This window comes from Filicampus tigris, chromosome 3, assembly GCF_054856515.1.
Source record: "Filicampus tigris isolate MCC_2025a chromosome 3, RoL_Ftig_1.0, whole genome shotgun sequence".
In the NCBI taxonomy this organism is placed as follows: Eukaryota; Metazoa; Chordata; class Actinopteri; order Syngnathiformes; family Syngnathidae; genus Filicampus; species Filicampus tigris.
Window position 1 is genome coordinate 11,432,827 of NC_141219.1, and position 25,730 is coordinate 11,458,556.

The following is a 25,730-nucleotide window of genomic DNA, read 5'->3' on the forward strand; positions in this document are numbered from 1 at the left end:
GTGTGCGTCTTCGAAAATGTCAATATCTGTGAACAGCAAGCTAGAATAGTATCAATTCAGAAATTAGTGATTATTTTTCTTTCTTTTTCTTTTGTTTTATGCTGTTTACAAAGCTTGTAACTATTCATTTAGTATTGTTAGGTTTAAGGTCTAAATCACAATACTTACCCTAATTATCTGACTCCAAATTATTTACCATATATTTATTATTTGAACCGACATTAACCTTAGCTTCACCTTACCTAACAATTATGCGTGCTCGTTCCGTAAGAGAGAAGACCAGAAAGCCAATCAGCCGAATCACCGAGATTTTATTCCTAACAGCAAAAGCTAATACAGTATCGGGGGCTCGGTTCCCTCTCAATACAGATCTGTGCGCTCCTGTGGCCATCAGAGAGCGACACCACACCCGAGTTGCCCCGAACAGTTATAGAAAACAATATGCAAATTAAACACACCAAAAACACTAGCCACTATCATTTCATTAGTTACATGGTATCTGCAATATATTTCTTCAGATGCTGATTGGTTCTCTTTTCCCCGCCGTCTCAGATGACGCCTTTTCTTGTGCACATGACTCGCTTGGTTGTAGCTCCTGAAAACACCAAGTTATCTGCATTCCAAGAGGCCGGGGCCTTCAGAGAAACTGTGGCCCCCGCCTTTGTCTCCCTGTTTTTCACTGGCGGCACCTGGTACCATCAAACCTCCCACACATTGTGTTCCTCTGATACAGCCGCTCCCCTGATACTGCAACCTTCTACTCATTTGTAATACAACTTTGAATCATTAATAAATGGTTAACATACATTTATATATCTTCACAAACTAATAATAAAACCCTTCACTAGCCATACATGTATATGTCTTCACAAACTAATAATATATATATATATATTTTTTTTTTTAAACGGGGATCCTCTGCCTCAAAAACTTGACGTGAAAGAGTGAAAGAGTACTTCCACCTTTGGAAGGTAGTTACTGAACAAGTGAGGAATACGTGAATAGACAAACCTGCTGTGTGGCCCACAACTCGAGGCTTCTTGCAAACAGCGTCCAGTGGTTGTTGTTGCCGCTCGTTCGTTCCACAAAGTTCCTCCTTTCATAAAGTTTAGTCAAGAACCAACCTTTGCTCAAGATGGTTTAATGGCTGCATCCAGACACCTTTCCCAAGAATTTTTATTTAAAATTTGAACAACCAGCCCTCCAAGTACTTCCGGGTCACCTCAAAAGTCCCAGAAAAAAAACCCCCAAGAATCCGAGGAGGAACCTTATTTCCGAATGAGTACCCTCAAAGCACCGAAGAGTCGATGCAGTCTCTAATGAACTCAACTGAAACAGAATGCGTTGAATCCTCGTGTTCCAGATGAACTCGCCTTTTTGTTGCACGTGCTAGCTTCTCGAGCTATCTTAGCTTGCTAGCCGCTAACGAAGAAACGCGTTTGTTAGCGTCGCCAAGCAGAGATCAAATCAGCAAAGTGTTGTGACCACCGAGTGAAAATGTGTGCAATGCGTGTCAAAGAAGAAGAGTACGAGGAGGAAGTTTGTGGATCAAAGGAGGAGAAGGAGCGACAACGTCAACTTGTGCACGCCGTTTGCAAGCAGCCCCGAGATGTGTTGCACGCACCAGGTTTGTTCACTTGTTACGATCACTCGTTTACTTTACTTGTGGCAGTTGTGATAAGTTGAACTAGTGTACTTCATAAACGCATAGACAATGTGTGAGGACCAATACAGTCTACAAGGGCTAATAGCTAGGCTAGATAGCGGAAGTCAGTGAGAGCGTGGACTAGAGACAGAACTGATCCTTGTTTCTAAAACACACTAAATGTTTAGTAAAAAGGCAAAAACGAGTGACAAGAGCGAAAATGGCATTTTATAACAAAATGTATTTTGTACAGAAGAAATATGATACAGAAAGCAGGGGTATTATTTATGTTGCACATAATATTAGAATGTTGAATTTGTAACAATCTTATAGAGGAATGTTATTTTCTCATCTCTGTGTGCTACAACCCTGCTGACGGGTACTTTTTCTGTCAGTATTTGTACTTACAGCGGATATTGCCAATAACCCTTTCCACATTATAACGCAGGTATGCCACTTTAGTCATTGGGTAAATTAAACACATGGCCTAGCTTTAGAAGAGTTCAGGTAGACTGTGGGTATTTTTCCAACTTGAGGTATAAATAAAAATACACAACATAAAGGCCACGACATGGGATTTGGCTTCACCAGACGATGTGTGTTGTCTTCTCATGTCCTGCAGACTTCAGTGAACAATATCTTGGCCAGCAGGAGCCGCCTCACATAAAAAAAGAAGCGGAGCCAAATCACACTCACATTGAAGAGGAAGAGAAGGGGATAGAACGACCCCGCGTCAAACAGGAGGAGGAGCATCACCACATCAAGGAGGAAGAACATTTTTCCAAGTGGCCGTTGACCTTTGCCCCTTTGAAGGAAGAAGACGATGAATACAAAGTTAGAAGTGAGGTGAGCAGAAGGGCGGCGCCTCCAAGCAACAGCTCAAGTCAACACATGACAGCAGAAGGTGATGGCGGAGCGCAAGCAGCTGGCCTCTTAGCTCCACTATCAGATGGTGATGACATAACATCACACTCTTCTGACACCGATGTTGACGTGTGTGATGATAAAGATCACTCTCAAGGTGATGTGACTTGTCACATTGACAACAGATGCTGGAAGTGTTTGCTGTGTGGGAAAATGTTTCGGTCAAAGTGTGGTTGGAGATTACACACAGAAATTTGCACTGGAGAGAAACATTTTGCCTGTTTAGTTTGTGGTAAAAGATTCACTCAAAATTCAAATTTGAAAAGACACACAAGAATACATACTGGCGAGAAACCTTTTTCCTGCCCAATTTGCAGTAAAAGATTTTGTACAAATGAGCAGTTAACAAGGCACACAATAATACATACTGGTGAGAAACCTTTTGCCTGCTCAGTTTGTGGTAAAAAATTCCCTGTCAAGAGATATTTAACTTTGCATGAAGGAACACACACTAGGGAAAAAGCATTCAGTTGCAGTGTGTGTTCTAAAACATACTCTAGTAAGGAATATCTTAAGGTACACAAGTGTGCTGGTGAAAATGCTCTAGAACAACCTTTTGCCTGCTCAATTTGTGGTAACAGATTTTCTCAAAAGTCAACTTTAACAATACACACAAGAACACACACTGGCGAGAAATCGTTTTCCTGCTTAGTTTGTGGTAAAAGATTTACTCAGAAGTCACAGTTAACACGACACACAATAACACATACTGGAGAGAAACCTTTTGCGTGCTCAGTCTGCGGTCAAAGATTCACTCGGAAGGTAACTTTGAAGGTGCACACAAGAAGACATAATGCAGACAAACCGTTTGCCTGCTTAGTTTGTAGTAAAACATTTCCTGATGAATTAGATTTAACAAGGCACACAAGAAGGGCACACACTGGCAAAAAACATTTTGCCTGCTTAATTTGCGGTAAACTTTTCTCTGGAAAGGCAAGTTTAAAATCACACACAGAAACACACATTGGAGAGAAACCTTTCACTTGCTCAGTTTGTTGTAAAAGATTCACTAAAAACTCAAATTTAAAAAGACACATAAAAACACACACTGGTGAGAAACATTTTGCCTGCTCAGTTTGTGGCAAAAGATTCACTCAAAAGGGAAGTTTAAAACAGCACACAGAAACACACACCGGAAAGAAACCTTTTGCGTGCTTAGTTTGTGGCCAAAGATTCACTCAAAAGTCAAATTTAAACAGACACACAGTAATACACACTGATGAGAAACGTTATGCCTGTTCAGTTTGTGGCAAAAGATTCACTGTCAAGCTGAATTTAACAATGCACACAAGAAGACACATTGGAGAGAATATTTTGGCCTGCTCAGTCTGTGGTAAAGGGTTTCATGGTGAAAGAAATTTAACAATGCACACAAGAAGAACACACAGTGGTGAAGAACCTTTTGCCTGTTTAGTTTGTGATAAAAGATTCCATAAGAAGGCAAACTTAACAAGCCACATGAGAACTCATACTGGGGAGAAACCTTTTGTCTGCTTAATTTGCGGTCAAAGCTTCTCTTTAAAGCGAAGTTTAAAACAACATGCAGAAACGCATAGTATGGAGCAACCTTTTGCCTGCTCAGTTTGTGGCCAAAGCTTCTCTTTAAGAGAAAATTTAAAAACCCACACAAGAACACACATTGGGGAAAACCATTCAGTTGTAGCGTGTGTGCAATATGACTCTCTAGGAAGGATTGTCTCCAGAAACACAAGTGTGCTCGTGGGAGCAGCAGTAAATGAATGAAAGTTTATTTTAAAAAAAGTTTACAATGATATCAATTAAATAAAAATGGACAAGTATTTACAAAACATAATGTTTGCCTAGTTTGTTTGGTGAATGCGTTTTTAATTCAACTTCTTTTGCCTCTCAACTCATAACCATTAGCCATTAATAGTAATGTTGTGTGACTGGATGTTGCCTGGAGTTGAATTACTTCTTTATTTGTTAACGCTTCTTGAAGTTTCCCATTGGGCCACATCACTACATTTCAACACATGTGACTAAAAACAGTGTACTCCCAAAAGTGCACCTTGTGCACAATCCCAATTGCTCTCTCGCAGTGTGCACAATGGTTGCTTTTGTACATGTTGTACTGCACTTCCACGCAGTAATTCACACATGTGAAGTACAAAATATGCTGTGATTTATAGCAGATTTTGTGATCTAAAATCATGCTTAAACTTTGTTTTCATCCATCTCCTTGGATCATCATTTGAGCTTGTTACTGTGTTACTGTTTCCAAACAACACAAATATGGTTTTATTGAAATCTAGTGATCTTTGTTTCCTTTGTCCCCGTTTAAAGCTAAGCCACGGTTGTAATTAGTTACTGGTCAGTTTTGGTCATCTTAGATTCTTTTTTTCAGCTCTCATTCAGATTGGCTCATGTTCATCTGTGGTGTTGTTTTTTTTTTAAATTGTATCCCACGCTACAGTACTTTGGATTGGTAGTCCAGAGCAACATTTAGAACTCACTGACACAGCTGTCGCTTCAGTTTTTGAAACGTTTGACACGCATCGCATATTAAAAGCGCTTGATGGATGGGTGGAGTCTCTGTGGGAAATTAGAGTGCATATTAAGTTTCTGAAAACATGTGCGGGGTCCTCTTATTACCTATAGATGGCAGTAACACCTCGATCATGGACTTCCATGACCGGAAGTTTATTTATTTTTTTAACAGAACGGGAACTAGAAACTGATTGCGTGACTCTTGTTTGATCTTTTCTCATCGATGCTGAGGGCGCTGTATGTACTTGAGTTCCCCGACGGAGTATATCTGTCACTACTTTATTGGACTAAACCATGATTGATCACATTTGGGTGTCCGGATAAATTTGTCTCGGTGCACGTTGAAGACTCTTCGGATAGCTAAGCTAAACCTGCTAGCATTTGCTAAGCAGAGATAAGTGTAAGTAAATCGTTTTGTGGTAGCGTTTGAAAATGTGGGAAAGAACGACAGCAGAGTACGTGGAGAAATGTTGTCGAACAAACGACGAGAACGAGAGACAACATCAACTACTGGACGCTGTTTGCAAGCAGCCTCGAGTTGTGCTACACAGAGCAGGTTGGTCCTCTTTTTACGCGCTCCTGTTTAGTTACTACGTTTTCAGAGGTGCGTGAGCGCTGCTTGGCTGCGTGGGAACTCCACGACCGGTCGACTAAGTGGCATTAAAACAAATTGCAACAGCAAAAATCAAACAAAAAGATAGAATAAATAATGACAAGACTTTCTTTGTTCTTGACAAATATAAAAGTCCACTACCCAACCAAATATGTGTTTGTCTGCTTGTGTCCTGCAGATGTCAGTGAAAACTGTCCTTGTCCTGAGCAGCAGGAGCCTGAGTCACCTTACATAAAAGAAGAAGCGGAGGAAGAGGATGCCTCTATGAAAAAGGAAGTGCCGCCAGAGCCTCTTCATGCTATAAAGAAAGAGGAGGAAGAGCCCACTCACATTAAAGAGGAAGACAGGGATTATATCATCATGTTACCATTCATTTTTGTCCCCTTAAAGACTGAAGATGATGAAGACAAAGGTCAAAGTGAGGAGAGCAGAAGGGCGGAGCTACCAAGCAGCAACTTAAGTCAACACATGACAATAGAAGGTGATGGACGATCCCAATCAGACAGCCTCTTAGCTCCACTGTCAGATAGTAACAATGTAACCTCACACTTTTGTGATGATGAAAACTCTCAAGGGGATGTGACATGTCACACTGATAACAAACACTGGAAATGTTCCCAGTGTGGGAAAACATTTAGTGTGAAGTGGAGTTTAAAAAGACACGAGAGGATACACACTAGAGAGAAATGGTTTACCTGCTCAATCTGCGGTAAAAGCTTCTCTGGAAAGAAACGCCTCATATGTCACACACGAACACACACTGGCGAGAAGCCTTTTGCCTGCTCAGTTTGTGATCAACGATTCTCTCATAGCGGAAACTTAAAAACACACATAAGAACTCACACCGGGGACAAACCTTTTGCCTGCTTAGTTTGTGGCAAAAGATTCACTCAACAGGGAAGTTTAAAAAAGCACACAGAAATACACACCGGAAAGAAACCTTTTGAATGCTTAGTTTGTGGCCAAAGATTCACTCAAAAGTCAAATTTAAAAAAACACACAAGAATACACACTAATGAGAAACCTCATACCTGCTCAGTTTGTAGCAAAAGATTAACTGTCAATTTGAATTTCACAATGCACACAAGAAGACACATTGGAGAGAATGTTTGGGCATGTTCAGTCTGTGGTAAAGGGTTTCATGGTGAAAGAAATTTAACAATGCAAACAGGAGGAACACACACTGGTGAGGAACCTTTTGCCTGTTTAATTTGCGATAAAAGATTCCGTCGGAAGGCAAACTTAACAAGCCACATGAGAACTCATACTGGGGAGAAACCTTTTGTCTGCTTAATTTGCGGTCAAAGCTTCTCTTTAAAGCGAAGTTTAAAAAAACATGCAGAAACACACAATGTGGGTAAACCTTTTGCGTGCTCAGTTTGTGGCCAAAGCTTCTCTTTAAGAGAAAATTTAAAAACCCACACAAGAACACACACTGGGGAAAACGATTCAGTTGTAGCTTGAATGCAAAATGATTCTCTAGGAAGGATTGTCTCCAGAAACACAAGTGTGCTCGTGGGAGCAGCAGTAAATGACTGAAAGTTTATTAAAAAAAAGTTTACAATAATATCAATTAAATAAAAATTGACAAGTATTTACAAAATATATTGTTTGCCTAGTTTGTTTGATGAATGCATTTTTAATTCAACTTCAATTTGCCTCTTAATGGATAAGCCTTAGCCTGTCACAAAACATTCCTGGAATGTTGCCTGGAGGTGAATTATTTCTTGCTTTGTTCATGCTTCTTGAAGTTTTCCATTGGGCCACATCACTACAGTGCAACACATGTGACTAAAAACGGTTTGCTCCCAAAAGTCCACCTTGTGCACAATCCCAATTGCTCTCTCGCAGTGCACAGTGCTGTGCACAATGCTTGCTTTTGTACATGTTGCACCGCACTTCCACGCAGTAATTCACACACTGTTGTGATTAGTAACTGGTGTGTTTTGGTCGTCTTAGATTCATTTTTTCAGCTCTCATTCAGGTTGACCCATGTTAATCGGTGGCGTTTGTTTTCCTTTTTTTTTTTAAATTTATTTTTTTATTGTATCCCACGCCACAGTACTTTGGATTGGTAGTCCAGAGCAACATTTATAACTCACTGACATAGCTGCCGCTTCAGTTTTTGAAATGTTTAACACCCATCGCATATTATGTTGTCACTCTAGCGTGTGCTTATATGGACAGAAAAGAACAAAAAAAAGGATAATGCTAGCCTAGCTAGCTGTAATTCCGGACGAATAGTAGTGAGGCCATTGTTGCAGTTGGTATTTGTATTTCATGTACATTTGCACTTTCGACACTTAATGCTGCTTAAGCAAATATTCATACTGTCACAGTGTACAAATTGCGGGACTCTGAACAAGGGAGATGAGTCGATATGTGCTGTGTGATGTCAGTGCCACTAGATAGCAGTATTGCATTAGCCTGTTAATCCATAACCGGAAATGATGTCGAAGGGAACAGGAAATAAAAACGTTCTGAGGAGTTTGGTGTGTAATGTTCATGTCGTTACAGCACTAAGACTCAACACAGTACTGCTCGACACGGCTTGATGGCACCAAAACAGCATTCGTTAAATTATCGTGTCCGGATAATTATTGGTCTCAATGTACGCTGTAGCCGCTCCGGATAGCGTAGCTTGCTAGCCGCTAACAAAAGACGGGTGTTTGTTAGCGTGAAGTGGGGCATCAAGTGTGACTGTAAATGTGTGAATGTCGCTTAAAAATGTGTGCAAGAATTGTGAAAGAAGAAGACTACCAAGAGGAACTTTTTGGAACGAGCGAACGACAACGTCAACTACTGGACGTTGTTTTCAAGCTGCCTCCAGTTGTGTTACACAGAGCAGGTTTGTTCACTTACTTTCATTAATGTCTGTTTCTGAGCGGTAGATCGCCTGGCTGCTTGAGAAGCATCAAGCACGTTATTCATTGCAGTAGTGGGAAGTAACGAACCGGACTTGAGTTGCATTCGTCAGAAAAGATGACACCCAATCAAATCATATAATTTAAAATCACTACATCCTTGAATTGCATTGTTCCCCATGTATTGAGAATAGTATTGAATCGTCTTTTGTGGAGAGATGCACAAGCATCGTGATTATTTGAGTGAGTCACGGTACCACCGTATAAACAACACACAACATCAAAGTCACAGCATGAGTTTTGACTTGACCAAAGAAAATGTGTGTTTGCTTTCATGCGTCCTACAGATGTCAGCGAAGATCTTGATCTTGAGCAACAGGAACCAGAGTGTCCTCACAGTCATGAGGAAGAGGAGAAGGACGTTAACTACATTGAAGTGGAGGTGCAGCCAGACCACACTGGCTTTAAAGAGGAAGATGAGGAAGCATTCCTTCACATAGAAGAAGTAGAGGAGCTGGAGTATCCCCGCATTAAAGAGGAACAGGAGGATGAGCTCATCATGTTCCCACTGACCTTTGTCCCTTTGAAGAGCGAAGAAGATGAAGACATAGTTCGAAATGAGGAGAACGGAGGGGCGGAGCCTCCAAGCAGCAGTTTAAGCCAACACAGGACAGCAGAACATGATGGAGGACCGCAAGCCGACATCTTAGCGCCATTATCTGATAGTAACGATATAACGTCACACTCTTCTAACACTGATGAGGATGATGATGATGAACAGTCTGAAGCTGATGTGACACGTTACACTCACAACAAATGTGTGAAATGTTCACTTTGCGGAAAAACATTTAAGCAGAAGGGGAGTTTGAATACACACATGAGAATCCACACTGAGGAAAAACCTTTTACCTGTTCAGTTTGTGGCAAAAGATTCACTTTGAAGAGAGACTTAAAAACACACACAAGAACACACACTGGTGAGAAACCTTTTACCTGCTTGGTTTGTGATCAGCGATTCTCTCAAAGGGGAAACTTAAGAAAACACGCAAGAACTCACACTGGGGAGAAACCTTTTGCATGTTTATTTTGTGAGAAGAAGTTTGCTTTGAAGAAAAATTTAACAGCACACATAAGAACGCACACTGGTGAGAAACCATTTGCCTGCTTAGTTTGTGAGAAAAGATTCGCGCTGAAGAAAAATTTAACAACACACATGAAAAGGCACATTGGAGAGAAATCTTTTGCCTGCTCAGTTTGTGAGAAAAGGTTCACTTTAAAGACAGAATTAACAAGACATACACGAACACACACGGGAGAGAAACCGTTTTCCTGCTCAGTTTGTAATGAAAGATTCAGCGTAAAGACAAGTTTAGTAACACATACAAAAGTGCACAGTGGAGAAAAACCTTTTGCCTGCTCAGTCTGCGGTCAGAGATTCCCTTTGAAAGGAGATTTAATAGCACACACAGTAATTCACTCTGAAGAGAAACCTTTTGCCTGCCCAGTTTGCGGTCAAAGGTTTACTATGAAGACAAATTTAACCACTCACAAAAGAACACACACTGGGGAGAAACCTTTTGCCTGCTTGGTTTGTGATAAACAATTCTCCATGAAGGCAAATTTAACAAGACACACAAGAACACACACTGGGGAGAAACCTTTCAGTTGCACCGTGTGCAATAAAAGATTTTCTAGTAAACATCATGTTAAGAGACACAAGTGCGTTGGCGAGAATAGTAGAGTTAAATGAAGATTTAAGTTGACTGAAGAAACGGATTTGTAGTAAGCTGTAAAATTGCACGTGTTGGAGTTTCATTATGTGAAGATGTTAAATAAACAAATTCATTAGTGACAGAAGAACCACGGTGTCTTGTTCTTTATCCAGGGGAGGAAGTGATACTTGAGTTATGACAGAAGTTTACATACATTCAACATGGCTATTAATTCATGCAAACATTCATGTTGGTCTTTTGGTATAATTTTTTTAATCCTTTTTCCCAAGCAGAATGCTCTTAAAAACAAGACTTGTCAGCTCGTTACAAAACATTTTTTATTTCTTCATCCAGACAGCATCAACATTAGACAGTGCTCTATATCCTAAACATACAGGAAAATTGCTTATCATCAGATTTGAAATTGCATACATTGTTTATCACATAGCAAAGGTATGTCATAAGTGGAAATAGTACGTTAGCACCACTTTTTTGATTGAAGCTTCATAACCATATACAAATCTATACAGACTATGTAATGAAGTGCCTAACCAATATTATGTAAGGTACTTTTCAAAAGAAATAAAACAAACAAAAGAAACAAACCAAACCCGCTTTTGAAAAATTCTCAGTTATTCACAAAGCTTAAGGGAGTCTCACTTAAAATCATCCATTAACGATACCATGCTATTTATTCACAATATGCAAACTGCATCTTTTGTAAAATGTATCTGGAAACAGTTTGACGTTGTTTTTTGCATTGCAGCTCGTACTAAAACTTCTGCAGATTGATCATAGTGTTTGTAAAGATTTCTGTGTTTGTGCTTTGAAAATGTATTACCGTATTTGGCTTTCATTAGGATCCTTACATTCAGAGAAAAATGCTATTTTCAATAAAACATTTGGTAAAATACTCTATTCACAAAAATAAGTTCAACAATAATAAAAACCATTTGCTTTGTTGTTTTTTGGAATGATTTTGAGCAATTATTAGAGAATCACCCACAAAATGGCTTTAACAAACACTAGTATGTGTATAAATGCATATTATAATGTATACTTGTTCATTATTGATCCCATTTTATTCTGTTCTTTGTATATGGCTGGCGTCAGGCCAAAACCTTGTACCTCCAAAATAGTAACTTTTCAGGAGACCCCAAAATGGCAAGTTTTTTTAACCATTAGCATTGCATCATGAACGAGAGCAGGCCATTTTCAACACTTTAAATTGGTCAGTGTGTAATGTGTAAAAATAACACTGGACTGACCAATAGTATGGATTTTTACAAAAATATGAAATTCACCAAAATTGTGACCTATGAGGTTTTAATTCAACACCAACGATATGTACTTACTTTTATACTTACTGCTATCTCTTTCATGTATAAGGAATTTATCAGTAATGGTATAGAAACAAAAGTATATACAAATCTCAGTAATGAATGTAAGAGGTAGTCCTGAATTATAGTATGACCCCTCAAAATTGAAACGTAAAAATATAGTCACCCTCTACCCAACTTTTACTCTAAATTGGAAAGAAACAAAAATGTTACAAAAAGTGGATGGGTACAGTATGTAAGTTTTGTCATCTAGTGGAAGAGCATTTTATTGTTCTCTCTATCTGTCGTTGCCATATATGGATGAATAAAGATACATTCGAGGTTAGCAAATAATTTGCAGATCAATTGAGTGAAATTGGATAATTTCCTGCAACACACCTGATGATCTTTGGCAGTACACTGGTTGGGAATCATTAATCCAGCCCTCGACATTTAAAAGCACAGGACATGAATGTACTTCAGTGCTTGTTCAAGTGTAAGTGATTTGTTTTCTTGTGTTTAACCAATCCTGAACCATCAATGAAACCGAAGCCGCAAACTGAGCACACAAAAGGTTTCTCGCCAGTGTGTGTTCTTTGGTGTATTCTTACAGCTCCCTTTCTCGAGAATCTTTTACCACAAACTGAGCATGCAAAAGGTTTCTCTTCAGTATGTGTTCTTTTGTGAATTCTTAAACCTCCCTCTCGAGAGAATCTTTTATCACAAACTGAGCAGGCAAAAGGTTTTTCTCCAGTGTGTGTTCTTATGTGCATTATTAAATTCGTCTTTAAAGAGAATCTTTTACCACATACCGAGCATACAAAAGGTTTCCCACTAGTGTGTATTCTGTTGTGTGTTGTTAAATTTGTATTTTTGGAGAATCTTTTGCTACAAACCACACAGGCAAAAGGTTTTTCTCCAGTGTGAGTTCGTGTGTGAGCTGTCAAAGTGCATTTTTGAGCGAATCTTTTACCACACACCGTGCAGGCAAAAGGTTTCTCACCAGTGTGTGTTCTTGTGTGCGTTGTTAAACTTGTCTTGACAGAAAATGATTTGCCACAATCTGAGCAGGCAAAAGGTTTCTCCCCGGTGTGTGCTCTTGTGTGTATGTTCAAGTTTTCCTTACGTGAGAATTTTTTCCCACAAACTGAGCAGGCAAAAGGTTTTTCTCCAGTGTGCGTCCTTGTGTGTATTTTCAACAATGACTTGTTGTAAAAGGTTTTGCCACACTCAGAACATTTGACACATTTGTTGTCAGTGTGGCCTTTTATATCGGCCTCATCATGAGTGTCAGGGGAATGTGACGTTATGAACTTGTCGCTATCCGATACTGGCGCCAAGAGGCCGTCTAATTGTGATCCTCCATGGAGGTCTCCGTCACCTTCTTCACTCTTCACGATGATACCAGTCAGTGGAAACTTGGTGATATCTTCCTCCTGCTCTTCTTCTTTAATGAGTAAGTGCGCTGGCCTGTGCTGCTCAGGATTAATATCTTCATCTGCAGAACACAAGAAGACAATCACACATGGTTTGGTAGAGTCAAGTGTCACTCAGTCACGTGTCATGTTGTGACTCTGACGTTGTGTCTCATGATACCAAGGCATCATAACTCCAAGAGCACAGCGACACTTCATACAGGAGGTCACAAAGGAACCTAGGACAAGGCCTGAAGGACTGTCGGAATCCCTCGCCTCAGTTAAGGTCCGTGTTCATGACTCAACATTAAGGAAAAGACTGGCCAAAAACGGAATCCATGGTAGAGTTCAAAGATGAAAACAACTGCTGGGCTGACCAAAAGAAACAAAAGATTTGTCTTACTTTTGCATTAAAAAACAACATCTGAAAAATTCTCGAGACTTGGGGGGAATATTCTTTGGACTGACAAGACAAAAGTTGCATTTTTGTATGGTAGATCTGGTGGAAGAGTAACGCAGCTTTTCAGGGACGGGGACATCGTACCAACAGTCAAACATGACGGTGCGAGTGTGATGGTGTGGGGCTGCTTTGCTTTCCTTCATAAATAAAATCACAATTTAAAAAGTGCATTTGATGCGGCTTACTTGTTTGATTATCTTAAATGTTAAATTGGGGAAACAATGCAAGCAAGAGGAATTTGAGAAGTGGGCAAATACTTTTTTATGGCACTGTACAGTGATTAAACACGAAATGAATAGGAATATTTTAACGAAACTACTTGCACATGAAGTTAGTTACCATGTAGTCCTAGCAGTTACCACACACGTGGGAGGAAGACTTGCACAAACCTGCTGTGTGTAGCACAGCCCCAGCCTGCTTGCAAACAGCGTCCACTCGTTTACTATCGTTGTCTTTTGTCCGAGAAAGTTCATTTTCGTACTCTTCTTTAACACTTTTTGTACACATTTTCACACGACAATCACAACACTTTGCAATCACGCTTTGCTTAGCGATGTGTCGCTAAGAAAGGCCTGTCTAGGAAATTAGCTAAGCTAAACTAAACTTGGCCGAGAAGCTTCAACGTTCACCAAAACGAAACGAGTTTGCCCGGACATGAATGTTTAACTAATAATGCTTCGGTCCAGTGAAGTAGTGATGGACTTCCGTTGTCAGGGTTTCGGTACATTCATAAAGAATTGTTCAGTAGGACTGGTGTGGTTGCGTAGAATGACGTGTACAGAAGAGTTTCTGCATTTGAATGTAGTACGGCAAGCGTAGTTGGACAAACTACGTGACACTGGTCACGACAACTTCGATTGATAAAAAAACACAACGCAAATATAACTATATTCCCGGGGATAGACACGTGTTGTAAATAAATGAATAATAACGACAAACGTTCAACAAATTGCGGACAAAAATACCGGATACAGCCATGTGTCACAATTGCAAATTTCAAGAGACAAGTAGAATGAAGGCCACATTCACATTTAATTTATTAGCCCTACCTTGAAACCCCAACCCTAGTTTAAAACCCTACTTGGAAATCCTAACCCTAGTTGAAACCCTACTTTAAAACCCTTACTGTAGTATAAACCTTAATTTGGAAATATACACCTAGTTTGATAAACCCTAACCCTAATTTAATACCCTTCTTTGAAACCCTAACCCTACTTGGAAACCTTAATACTCATTTAAGGAGCTACCTTAAAATCTTACCCCTAGTTTGAAATCCTACTTCTAAATCCTAACTCCAGTTTGAAACCCTACTCCTAAACCCTAACCTTAGTTTAAAATCTTAACTCTAGTTTGAAAGCCCACTTCTAAACCCTAACCCTCGTTTGAAACCCCACTTCTAAACCCCAGCCCTAGTTTGAAACCCTACTTCTAAACTCCAGCCCTAGTTTGAAACCCTACTACTCAACTCTAAACCTAATTGAAACCCACCTGTAAACCTTAACCCTTGTCTGAAACCCTTCCTCTAAACCCTAACCCTTGTTTGAAACCCTACTTCTAAACCTTAACCCTAGTTTGAAACCCAACATTGAAACCCTAACCCTATTTTAAAACCTTAACCCCAGTTTGAAACCCTACTTCTAAATCCTAACCCCAGTTTGAAACCCTACCTCGAAACCCTACTTTGTAACCTTAACCCTAATTCGAAACTCTTCTTTGAAACCCTAATCCTTGTTGAAAAACCCAACCTTGAAACCCTCAATTAAATTTGAAACCCTACATTAAACCCCATGTTGAAACCCTAATCCTAGTTTCAAACCCCACTTAGAAACCCTAACCCTATTTTGAAACCGTACTATGAAACCATAACCTTATTTTAAAACCCTACCTTGAAACCCTAACCCCAACCCTAGGTTGAAACCCTACTATGAACCCCTAGCCCTTGTTTAAAACCCTACCTTGAAACCCTAACCTTACTTTTACTTTACCATTCGTAGCTTTAAAGCCTACTTTGAAACCTTAAACATAGTTTGAAACCCTACTTTGAAACACCAACCCTAGTTTAAAACCCTACTTTGAAACCATTGTTTCAAACCTTACTATAACTCCCTAAAGTTTATGATGAGTTATGTACTGTATTTTTTATTTTTTTGATTCCCAACAATCCAGTGCTCTCTATACCCCACAACGTGCAGCAGAGGGAGCTGGATGACCCATGTTTTCTTTACCCATAGAGTGGCAACCAGAGTCTGGTTTAAAGCAACTGACAGGCATGACTTGCTCCACAAAACTAGTTTCCATCCCAAACATACCTTCAGGGGCATTATTAAATCCCAGTTGCTACGTTTCCATAGGATTTCCACCCAGCAGGATTATGTGGAGTAGGCAACACTGACTGTCTTTGCAGCCCTAAGACCAAGAGGATACTCACCCCAACCATAATTTAAAACACTACTTTGAAATCCTAAACATAGTTTAAAACGCCTCTTGGAAACCCTAACCCTATTTCAAAACCCCAGTTTGAAACTGTAACACTAGTTTAAAACACCATTTTGAAACTCTGACCCTAGTTTACAGTCTTCCTTTGGAACCTTTAACCCTTGTTCAAAACCCCAGTTGGAAACCCTAACCCTAGTTTAAAACCCTACTTTGAACCTTAACCCTAGTTTAAAACCCCACCTTGAAACCGTAACCCTAGTTTAAAACCCTACTTTGAAATTCCAACCCTATTTTAAAAACCTACTTTGAAATCCTAACCCTAGTTTAAAACTGTACTTTGAAACTTTACACTGTGTGGGTGCAGCGGATGGGGTTTTTCCAAGTGGCGCCCCTAAATCCCAGCCGGCTGGCCCTTCCACATTCCTGTAAATTCACAATGGGAGTGCTGTTCTGTGGATGCCCCGGTGAGGTAGATGCTCGGGGGGCCACCGCCTCATTGGCCCAAACCTCTGCATGCCGCTTGCCGCCACTGCACACATCACAAAGTCTGTTTTAAAATGTCAAAAGTGAGCAAAACTGATTAGGAACTGTGCAGTGGAGGAGGAAGATCTTAAAAGGTTTCCAGGGAATATGCTGACATGAAGCGTCCGAGTCCTTTTTCCCACCTTGACACTGATGATGTGTGGCCGCGTAGCACATTTGTATAAGCAATCTGTGGAATTGTGTGGACACTAACGTGAGAGCCTTAAGTAGCCTTTCACTCATGCATGTCGTTGCCAGTCCCATTAAGGTGCTGTATGATGCTAAATCCTAATATTAATTTGATCTCCAATTTTTCTAATCCTACTTTGCTCTCAAGAGTGGAGATAAATCTCAGTCATTATCTTATGTCATCTATTGCTACGCCTCACTATCCAGCCTGCAAATGATTGTGGCCAAGAGTTAACAATGGATTAGGAAATTTGCAAAGCAATGTTTATCGCCTTGGTTGAATATGAAATTTTGTGGCCGGGCCAACTGTCACTTAGTCATAGATTACATCCTCAAAGCCACCCATGGAGACTGAGAGCCTTTCTTCGACTGCTCCTCAGCCTCAGAGAACTGTTCTCAACTGATAAGGCGGTAATGAGAAAAAGAGGACGTGGAAAACCATTCAGCATTCACAACGGGGCTATTGCAGGTAATTTCTCTTTGAAAAGCCTCAGAGGATGCGCTGCCAGGCTGAAGAGGCATATTAAAGAGCTTTACTGATAAACATTAAAAAGCTCAAGGCTTTACGTCGTGTTTGCGAATATGGTTTTTACATTCACACGACAACAAGTAGACATTATGGTGCCATTGTGCGGAAGAGATATTAGCGCAGTCTTTTGCTTTCCGAATGACCTAAAAAGCCAACATTTTTCGAAATAAACGACTCTCCTCCTCCTGACTTAATGCCCCTGTTTGTGTCTTTCAGAAGCACGATGAGGTCATACCATCACTCACAGAGACAGGCACTCAAGTTCACTATATCAGCTTTGATGTGCAAATCACGCTGGCTGTTGAGAGATTTTATCTTATTAATCTCTTCCCCATTTCCCAAAGCTCCAACGCTTCATTATAAAGTAGCGTGGGCGAGGGAAACGCATATCTTTAGCGCTTAAGGGCAAAAAACACGTTATTAGTCAATTTGCTTATTTAATGGAAAAGTTGAGCAGTCGTTGATGAGACCTCGGAGAAGCTAAACAAAGAATAAACATTTCTCATTCGCTTTAGTTAAATGCTTTAACCCCACAGGTATATTTGCCATGCTTTATAATTACATTACTTGGAGGATATAGTATCTTCTATCAGCGAAGGGAATTGAGCTAATTATACACAAAAGGGGCGTTGGACATAATTGAACATCTCGTTGTAGTCCCTAAAAATAAAGGGAACATAATGACAATTTTTCAGCAGCCAAACTACACACTCGCCTCTTTGTGCATACTAAGCGATAAAGGGAAAAACTCATAGTTTCTAGTTTGGGTTTTGTGACACCAATTGTGGATTTTTTTCTGCAGACAATGACCCAAACTTTCCATGGATATGTATATTACAATGAAACTGAGATCAGAACATCACTATTGTCAGGTATCTTTTTGAACCAAAAAAAAAAATTTTTTTTAAGAATATTCTTTTTTTCTTTAGATTTATTCCCATACATTTTCCTAGCAATGTAGCAATGGAAAGCTTAGGTAAAGACTTTTTATGGACTCTTGAAGGGTTTAGCCTTTTTTTTAATTGTTTTTATTTTTACCTCAGCAACAACACAAAGACTGTCAATGTGCATTTGAAGGCTCTGCCATGGTGTCTCCCTGCCGGCTGCCTGCAAGACTCCCGGTTTCACTTTGACCTCTGAAAGGATTATGTGGGCAAGGAAAATCACTTGTGTGCCGTTAGAAGTTTTTTTCCATTCAGTTTTAATCAGCATCAGCAAAAGAACAATATGACCTTTACCTCAGTTCTAAACTGCTGCACCGCTCTCAAAGGCCCAAGTCATGTCTTTAGAAATGAAACAAATATGGAACGTATTATTTATTACCATTAGTTCCATATAGGATTTAGTTAGAAGTGTCTACTGTGCAGTGACCAGTTAGATCTAGAAGATATAGATGCAGTGACACAAGCTTTGAGTGGACAGTTGACTTTGCAAAGCAGCATACAAGGCTGGAGCGGAACACGATAACCCAAAAAGATTTTCTAATTCAGCTTGTCATACCGACATGTGTTGAATCGCTCAGCCTCCGTGTAGGTCATTTCAGTTGACATGGAGTCTATTAAAATTGGTTTATTTTTGTCATTTATCTTATCCAACATTTAATGACAAGGGCGGGTTAAGACTCTGGTAGTGCACTGCCCCATGCACACAAACCTGTTCATCCTCAGTTGTTGGTGAGACTACATACCTTGTGTTTTGGCTAGAAAAAGTACATTTTCCCTTCCTCCACCATCTTGCCAGAAGATTACACCTCCCACTGCGTCAAGGGTCCCTGTCAGGTGGGAGGATGGTGGTTGTTGTTGCTGAACAACCACCGTTTGTAATGAATACTGTATATTCTAATGCCAACATTTTGCAATTTTAACAAATGAGTACAAGATAAATCCCTTGAAACCTTTTCCACCATTAAGTTGACCTATAACCTGTACAACCTGTACATTTTTTTAGTAAAATAAACAACTGAGCAACTTATGAACATTGTCAGGAAAATCCTACAAGAACATACACTTATTTACGGTTAATCAAAGGCACTTCGCTCTCATGTTCAATTTGAGTTTAAATTATTTTTTGATTATTTGGTTCTCAACACATCCACATCATGCACAGCTGTGCAACCACATTATTTCAGTTGTTTTTATTTACATCCCCTGGTAATTTTTTTTTTTTTTCAATTGAGTTGAACAGTTTATGGGTCACAATGGTAAAAACAGTTTTGGAATTATTTATCTTGGTCTAATTTTTTTTAATATCACAGGGGTGTGTAGACTTATCTCATCATCCAACTCATTGTAGTCTTACCGGTGCATGCAAGGTTATGCTCGACAAAGGCGCAATTGTAGCCCCGATCCGCAAAAAGAAGATTCAGGCCATGCTGGCATTTCATCTCACTCACCCACGTTTGACTTTGAAATGCAAAGCTTCTGGATAGATTTCTTCATCCTGGTCATGTTTCAGGACTCTGTTTCGTCTTTAATCACCAGAGTTTGTGGGTGTACCACATATGCATATGATAGATGTAGCAGTGATAAAACGGAACTGGTTCTGCTCCACAGGTTTGACATTATAAGCCCCTGAAAGACTCATTTTGCTGGGACATGGGAGAAATCCCAAGTTTTAGCATCTTTGCCTTGGGCCAAAATGACAAGCAAGGCAAAGTCGCACATTAATGGGCATTGCCTAGTGAGCCCAACGTGAGAAAGAGCATACGGCCAATGGAAACGACGTACCTTCTAATGCTTTTCAAAGCATAACGTTACACCCTAATGCCGTGCTCTTGCACTGTCAGTCGTTGAGTCTGTAAGGACACTACTAACCCTCTGTCTAGCGAGCAGAGGGTTGACAGTTGGAACTCAGAAATTAGAGAGACACTATTTCCTGAAGAACGTTGTGGTGCCCTTGAGCAAGGTTCCAACAAACACCAGTCTCAACCGTCTTACTACAATTGTCAAGTATGCGCTGTCCCTTGTTCTTCCTCCCTATAATTGAGGAATTGTGTTGCACTTCATTCATCAAGCGCCCATTACCGGAGTGACCAGTAAATCATTAAATAGATACTGTACATATGCCAGTACGGTGATCTTAAACCTTTGTGACAAGTGATTGAAGAAACAAGCATTCTTCTTGTCGGACATGTAATAAATGATCACCCATTCATGCTAATGTTCTCAAGTCTCAAGCATCAGTCTTGTGTGTCTTCAATGTTTTCCCAGCACAACTGGACAAAAACAACTCCAAAACAAATAATCCGTCTTGGTATGACAACAATTTATGAGGATGTCATGCATACCCAGCAGCTATGTTTGCATTATTGCAATTTCTTTTCTCACTGCAATTCTGAGTGGCAATTGAGTACTTTGACTACTTTTATATAAAGCGGAGTTGAAGAGGTGCTTTTATGGTTCTATCAGATACAATGAATGTGCGGATAGAAGTCCAATTTCATGCACCTGTACAAATGTAGATCAAGGTTTATTGGGAATGGTAAAAAAAAAAAAAGCAATTAGTTGATGACTGAGGTTGGAAGCGTGCCCTGTGACAAGAAGTATAACTGCCCAGTAGTGTCTTTATACTTAAGGATGTATACATTCATATTGTAGCTATAAAATAGCAGGTCACTTAAACATCCTATGAAGTGAATTTAGAGATTTTTCTAAATCTACTATGCATCTTTGAAGATGATGAAAATGTGCAGAAATTGAGAATTATGCAGTACTCAATTGTGGACAGACGTATATAGCTATTTATTATAATATGTCACCATTTCACTGTCCTTATTTTTTGGGCGTGTTCAGTGACACACTTCAGAGTCTGGTATGAGTCTCCCCTCCTTCACTACAAAATAACCTGAGTGCCTTCATTCACATCAGTGTTTATCCGGCATAATTGTAACATGTAGTTAGCTAACTAGCTATGAACACACCCTGAAAATAAATCTTCCCATTGAATAGTCCACTGGCGAGGCAGCTTTAACGTGCCTTGTTGTTGGTTGTGAGTGCATGTATGTCATGGAAAGAAAGAGGAAGAGCAAAAGGCAGGGGGCGCAGGAATATTTTTGTGGGTCAAACAAGTAGGGATGTGTAGGCATTTTAACTTTATTGGTGTTTGTTCGACAGTTTACAGTTGAACTGGCATCCACAGTGGCTGAAAGCAGAGATGCTTCATTTTTCATCATTTTGAAACGTCACTTTATATTGGGGCATTTTTTAAAATTATTATTAAAATGATTTTAATAATCAATTAATCTGTCAATTATTTTGGCAATTAATCGATGAATCAGTTAAAACAAAAATATGTTTTTCCTTCATTCAAAAATTGAACATTATTTCAAACTGACACTGCACAAAACGTGCAACCAAACTAATAAAGATTCAATTACAGATTTGGTCTGTAAATGTCATAAAAACTGCAAAAATTGTTAGCTTTTTTTCCCCCCCACAGTAAAAGTAGACGTTGGTAAATGTCCGATTTTGACTCAACACAGAAGACTGTTTTCATGGAGGAACACATAAAATCTGAAAACATTTACCGGTACTGTTGAGAGGCTGAAATTTCAAGGATTTGGACAATTTTAAGTTAAACAAGGTCTCTTAATGATTGAGCATCAAAAATAATTATCGATTCATTTGATAACCAATTAGTTTTGTTTTTTCATTTTTGTTAATTGCATTCTGTATCTGCATTGTGAAGCACTTTTTGATCATGAAGTGGCAAACAAGCTCTGTGAATCCTTTTTATTTACTTACTGATGAATTTAATGCAACAACATGCCAATCTGCAAAAGAAAATGGTTTTAGACTAACAACCTATAGACTGAGTATTTTGGATTTGTTGCTGCAAAACAGACCATTTTGTTTGTTTTGACATACACAATTGGCTTATTGCTATCCTCCACGCCTGTTTCATAGCCCCTGTCACAAATAATGACCTTCATGGGGAGGTGTGAAAAAAACAAAACAAACAAAAAAACCCGTTAACTCTGTCTATTACCGATGTGCTTACAGCAGTCAAATCTCTGTGGGGTCCTGGCTACCCATTTTAACATGGCACTCTGTCTAAATCAATGGCACTCATTGCTCACCATCAACAGCTTTGGGAGAATCAATACACATCAGCCCCACCAAGGAACACAGTTTTCAGACACACACACACACGTACCACTTATACATGACCACTACAACTGAGGTGGTGGCAGATATTTGGTTTTGTCCACGCAAGTGTGTCGTTCCAAGTGGATGGTGTGTGCACCGCTGTTGACAAGTCTTAAAGCAGCCTGCTTTTAATGCTCCTCTGGTGCTTTGTTCTGTTTTCTCTCTTGATATCGCTCTTTGTCTAGAGTTATCACTATAACTATATTATACAGTACTAAGTGCCATTTGACCTTTCAAGTGTCACGATTGAAAAGTGCATAAACTGTTACAGCTCCAGTAACTAAAAATATAAAACAGAAAAATAATAAGGCTAAAATTTAAAAAAAAATCTTTTAGCTCTCATTATGAATCTAGTTTGATTAAATGAGTATAAGCGCTATAATAAATTAAATAAAGCGGGTTTGTGAGGTCTCTTGTGAAAATGTTTAATTACTTGAACTGTCATGATTTAATTGAACTGACATTTAAGTGATATTCATAAAAGAAAAAAAAAAAAAAAAAAAGATATACATATGGAAATGTACTTTATAATTGCATTTAAATCCTTGCCTCTCCGGAGTTCCGACCAACCCATCAATTGTGAACAAATGCAACCAACACCTTTTTTGTTAGATGCTAAAAATCTGCAAAAGAGTCAAGCCGTTTACATCTCACACGCGGCACATATCCACAACCTACACTGTATAGATTTGCATATTAGACATTAATACTCAGGGTTGCCATGGGGCTGGCGTGGGGGATGGGGATGCGTCTGGCGGACTGCTTTACTGCACTCCCCTGGTCCAGGTGTGCTGCGCCTCTGCCCTGCTGGGCACCAGGTTTTAATGCATCAAACGCTCATCAGTGGAAGAGCGGGGTCAGACCTCTCTGTCACTTTGCCCACCCTGGCTATCCCCCAATGTTTTTAATGCAGCACATCATACATCCTTTGGCGACCTGAGCGGTTGGGCTCGAGGGGGTGAATGTGGGGGGCTGTAGTCTATGGATCAGCCGTGCCCCATAGCCAACGTTCCCCATCAGCCTTAGCCCCTCAAATTTGAAAGCATGACACCAAACCACACATGTCCACAGTGCAGCGATAGCGGTTGCTCATCAGGGACCTGTGTTCAGTGAATGCACATGTATGGATCCACAGACTAATTGACAAGTGAAATTCGTCTGCTTGGTAATGCAAGGGCTCCCTGCATGAGTGAGAATACAAATGATGCGTTGAATTCTACATGGGGTCCGAGAGAGAAAGAGAGATATCTAATGTTGAGTCTAGTGGTTGTATGAGAACAAGAAAAAGTGTTGTGAGATTAGTTACGGCAGGCTGGAAAAAGTGTGTGCGTGTGCAATATTGACACTGACCTGGTCGATAGCGGGAGTCTGGTTGCTTGAAAAGTAGGGTCAAAAAAGTTTGAGCAAACCTGATTTCAACAAAAGCTCTCAGCAAATGAGGAAACTCAGGAAGCCCAAGAAACAAAAGCATAGACTCCTGTAACAATAACAGTTCAGGATACAATAGAAGACCATCTACAGACGTCGACTATTTAAACACGAGGAAATGAGACACAGGTGGAAACAATCAGGGGTGAGGCAGACAATCACGATGACGAGGTGACATCGGGGCAGGGTGTTGCGAGACCAAAGGAAAACACAATGAAATGACAGGAAACAATTCAAAGCAGAAGTGACAACATTAAAGGGGACCAAAAATTGAAAATTGTCAGCATAAGACGATGAGACAAAATAGTGGAAAAAACACAATAATTTGATATTCTTAGGCTATTTTGATGAAAGCATAGCACAGACATCTTATGTATCAGTTAATTCTCCGTCTTGGAAGTATGAAAATTGAGATTGAGATGCTGGTAGATTGTTGTGAAGAAAAATATACAGTGGGCCCCACATATTCGTGGTTCAGCATTCACGACTTCACCATTTAGCAGATTTTTTTCTGAACCTATCCCCTGTTATTTGAAAGTTTTTAAAAACGATCCCCGCTCATTCCTGTTTTTAGGGTTTGAAAACCCCCCAAATCAATTATTTGCAGATTTCCATTATTTACAGTCCCCCACAAAAAGCGACACGTTGACTGCACTCTAGTAGCTTGACCATTGACCGTATAAATCATGTACTGCCCATCTTGATCTTTTTAGGTATTGAAAATGGGTAGAGCTCTTCCTTCAACGAGGATTTATTTTTTTCCCATTTAAAGAAATTTGATTAAAATCTGACAAAACACTTTTGTTGAGTTGGATGTCCTTCAGTCATGGTACATTCCTCAACAACACCTGGAAGTTTAAGGGACGATTACAAGAAAATTGGAAAGGAAAAAGTATAAGGTCACCTTAAATGTGACCCCAGCTACCTCTGCCAATGTGGGTCGGATATCCTTACAACAACATATCAGATAAGCGCTGCTTTGTGTAGAGTACTGACAAGAAGCCACAAAGGGTGAGAGCTGAATCCCATCAAGTCCTGTCACTTCACAATGTCACTTCAAATGTGAGGTCACGCACATTGACCGTTTAATAGCGGCTTGAGCTCTCCCTCTCTGTGGAAGATTCAACTTGAGGGTATATGGTTTAGCAGCCAGTGGGAAGCGATGGATAAAGGCTGCAGTAATGAGCTCTGACCATCCTGCAGGGCTGCGGGGAAACGGTGCAAGTGAACCAAACAGTGATGAGGTCACGGGCCTTAAACAGCTTGGAGCCGTAGAAGCTAAGCCACATTTAAAGCCATGTTTCCACCAAGCACTACAGTTCAGTTTAGTTTTGCACGCTGTGGTTTGGAATGGTCATGGTTTGGATTGTGTTTCCACAACGATATGTGATGGCCATATGATGATAGCTGCGTTAGGGACTTCACTGAATTATTTCATATCTCCATTTTCCAATTCTATCAACTACAAAAATTCTACGATGAGTGCTATTTCCAAAACATCCTGATGTCACATCTGGCTGTCACTGATTGACGACCAGCTTGAGGCGCTGGAATGTTGCGCCCCACCTTGGTCCTATCTATTGCATTGAAGAGGAGCTACTATGTATGTCAATGTTTTTTATCGATTTCATTGAAGAGGAGCTACTTTGCAGGTCAAATTTTTAATGAGAGTCAATGTATAAAGAGTCATGTGCCTCAGACCGGAAAGAAACAGAGAGAAAAAAACCAACTTCATTCATCACATGAACTATAAATGATTTATGTTTGTGTCCGTGTTTATTTCACATGACATGGTACTTGCCATATAGGCAGCCGTTTGCAGTATTGATATTCAATCTGAGGCGCAAAATGTGAATTTTGACTCGTAAACTGCAATGCCAACCCGCTTATATAATTTTTGCCTTATTAAAGTGACTCAGCTGAATGGTGAGGCGGCGCATGATTATGAGGACAAATAAGTCACAAAATCATGAATAACTTGTTCTTGTCAAGCCTCTGATAATGTTTGGCCACACGGTG

At 39.8% G+C, this 25,730-nt stretch overlaps 3 protein-coding genes across 3 annotated transcripts; 2 read left to right on the forward strand and 1 right to left on the reverse strand.

The window, feature by feature from the left end:
• Positions 1–1,204: 1,204 nt before the first annotated feature.
• Positions 1,205–4,382, forward strand: LOC147149897 (uncharacterized). The gene is made up of 2 exons (XM_086024867.1): positions 1,205–1,627; positions 2,268–4,382. Exons 1-2 carry the CDS (start codon positions 1,498–1,500, stop codon positions 4,310–4,312), a joined length of 2,175 nt encoding a protein of 724 aa, XP_085880993.1. The 5' UTR covers positions 1,205–1,497; the 3' UTR covers positions 4,313–4,382.
• A 2,781-nt stretch (positions 4,383–7,163) lies between these two features.
• On the forward strand, positions 7,164–10,445 carry LOC147149898 (uncharacterized). The gene is made up of 2 exons (XM_086024876.1): positions 7,164–8,538; positions 8,902–10,445. Exons 1-2 carry the CDS (start codon positions 8,397–8,399, stop codon positions 10,302–10,304), a joined length of 1,545 nt encoding a protein of 514 aa, XP_085881002.1. The 5' UTR covers positions 7,164–8,396; the 3' UTR covers positions 10,305–10,445.
• LOC147149899 (uncharacterized) lies at positions 9,622–25,000 on the reverse strand. The gene is made up of 4 exons (XM_086025534.1): positions 24,905–25,000; positions 23,634–23,760; positions 18,824–18,907; positions 9,622–13,083 (listed from the first exon to the last, which is right to left on the reverse strand). Exons 1-4 carry the CDS (start codon positions 24,998–25,000, stop codon positions 12,065–12,067), a joined length of 1,326 nt encoding a protein of 441 aa, XP_085881660.1. The 3' UTR covers positions 9,622–12,064.
• Positions 25,001–25,730: the final 730 nt, after the last annotated feature.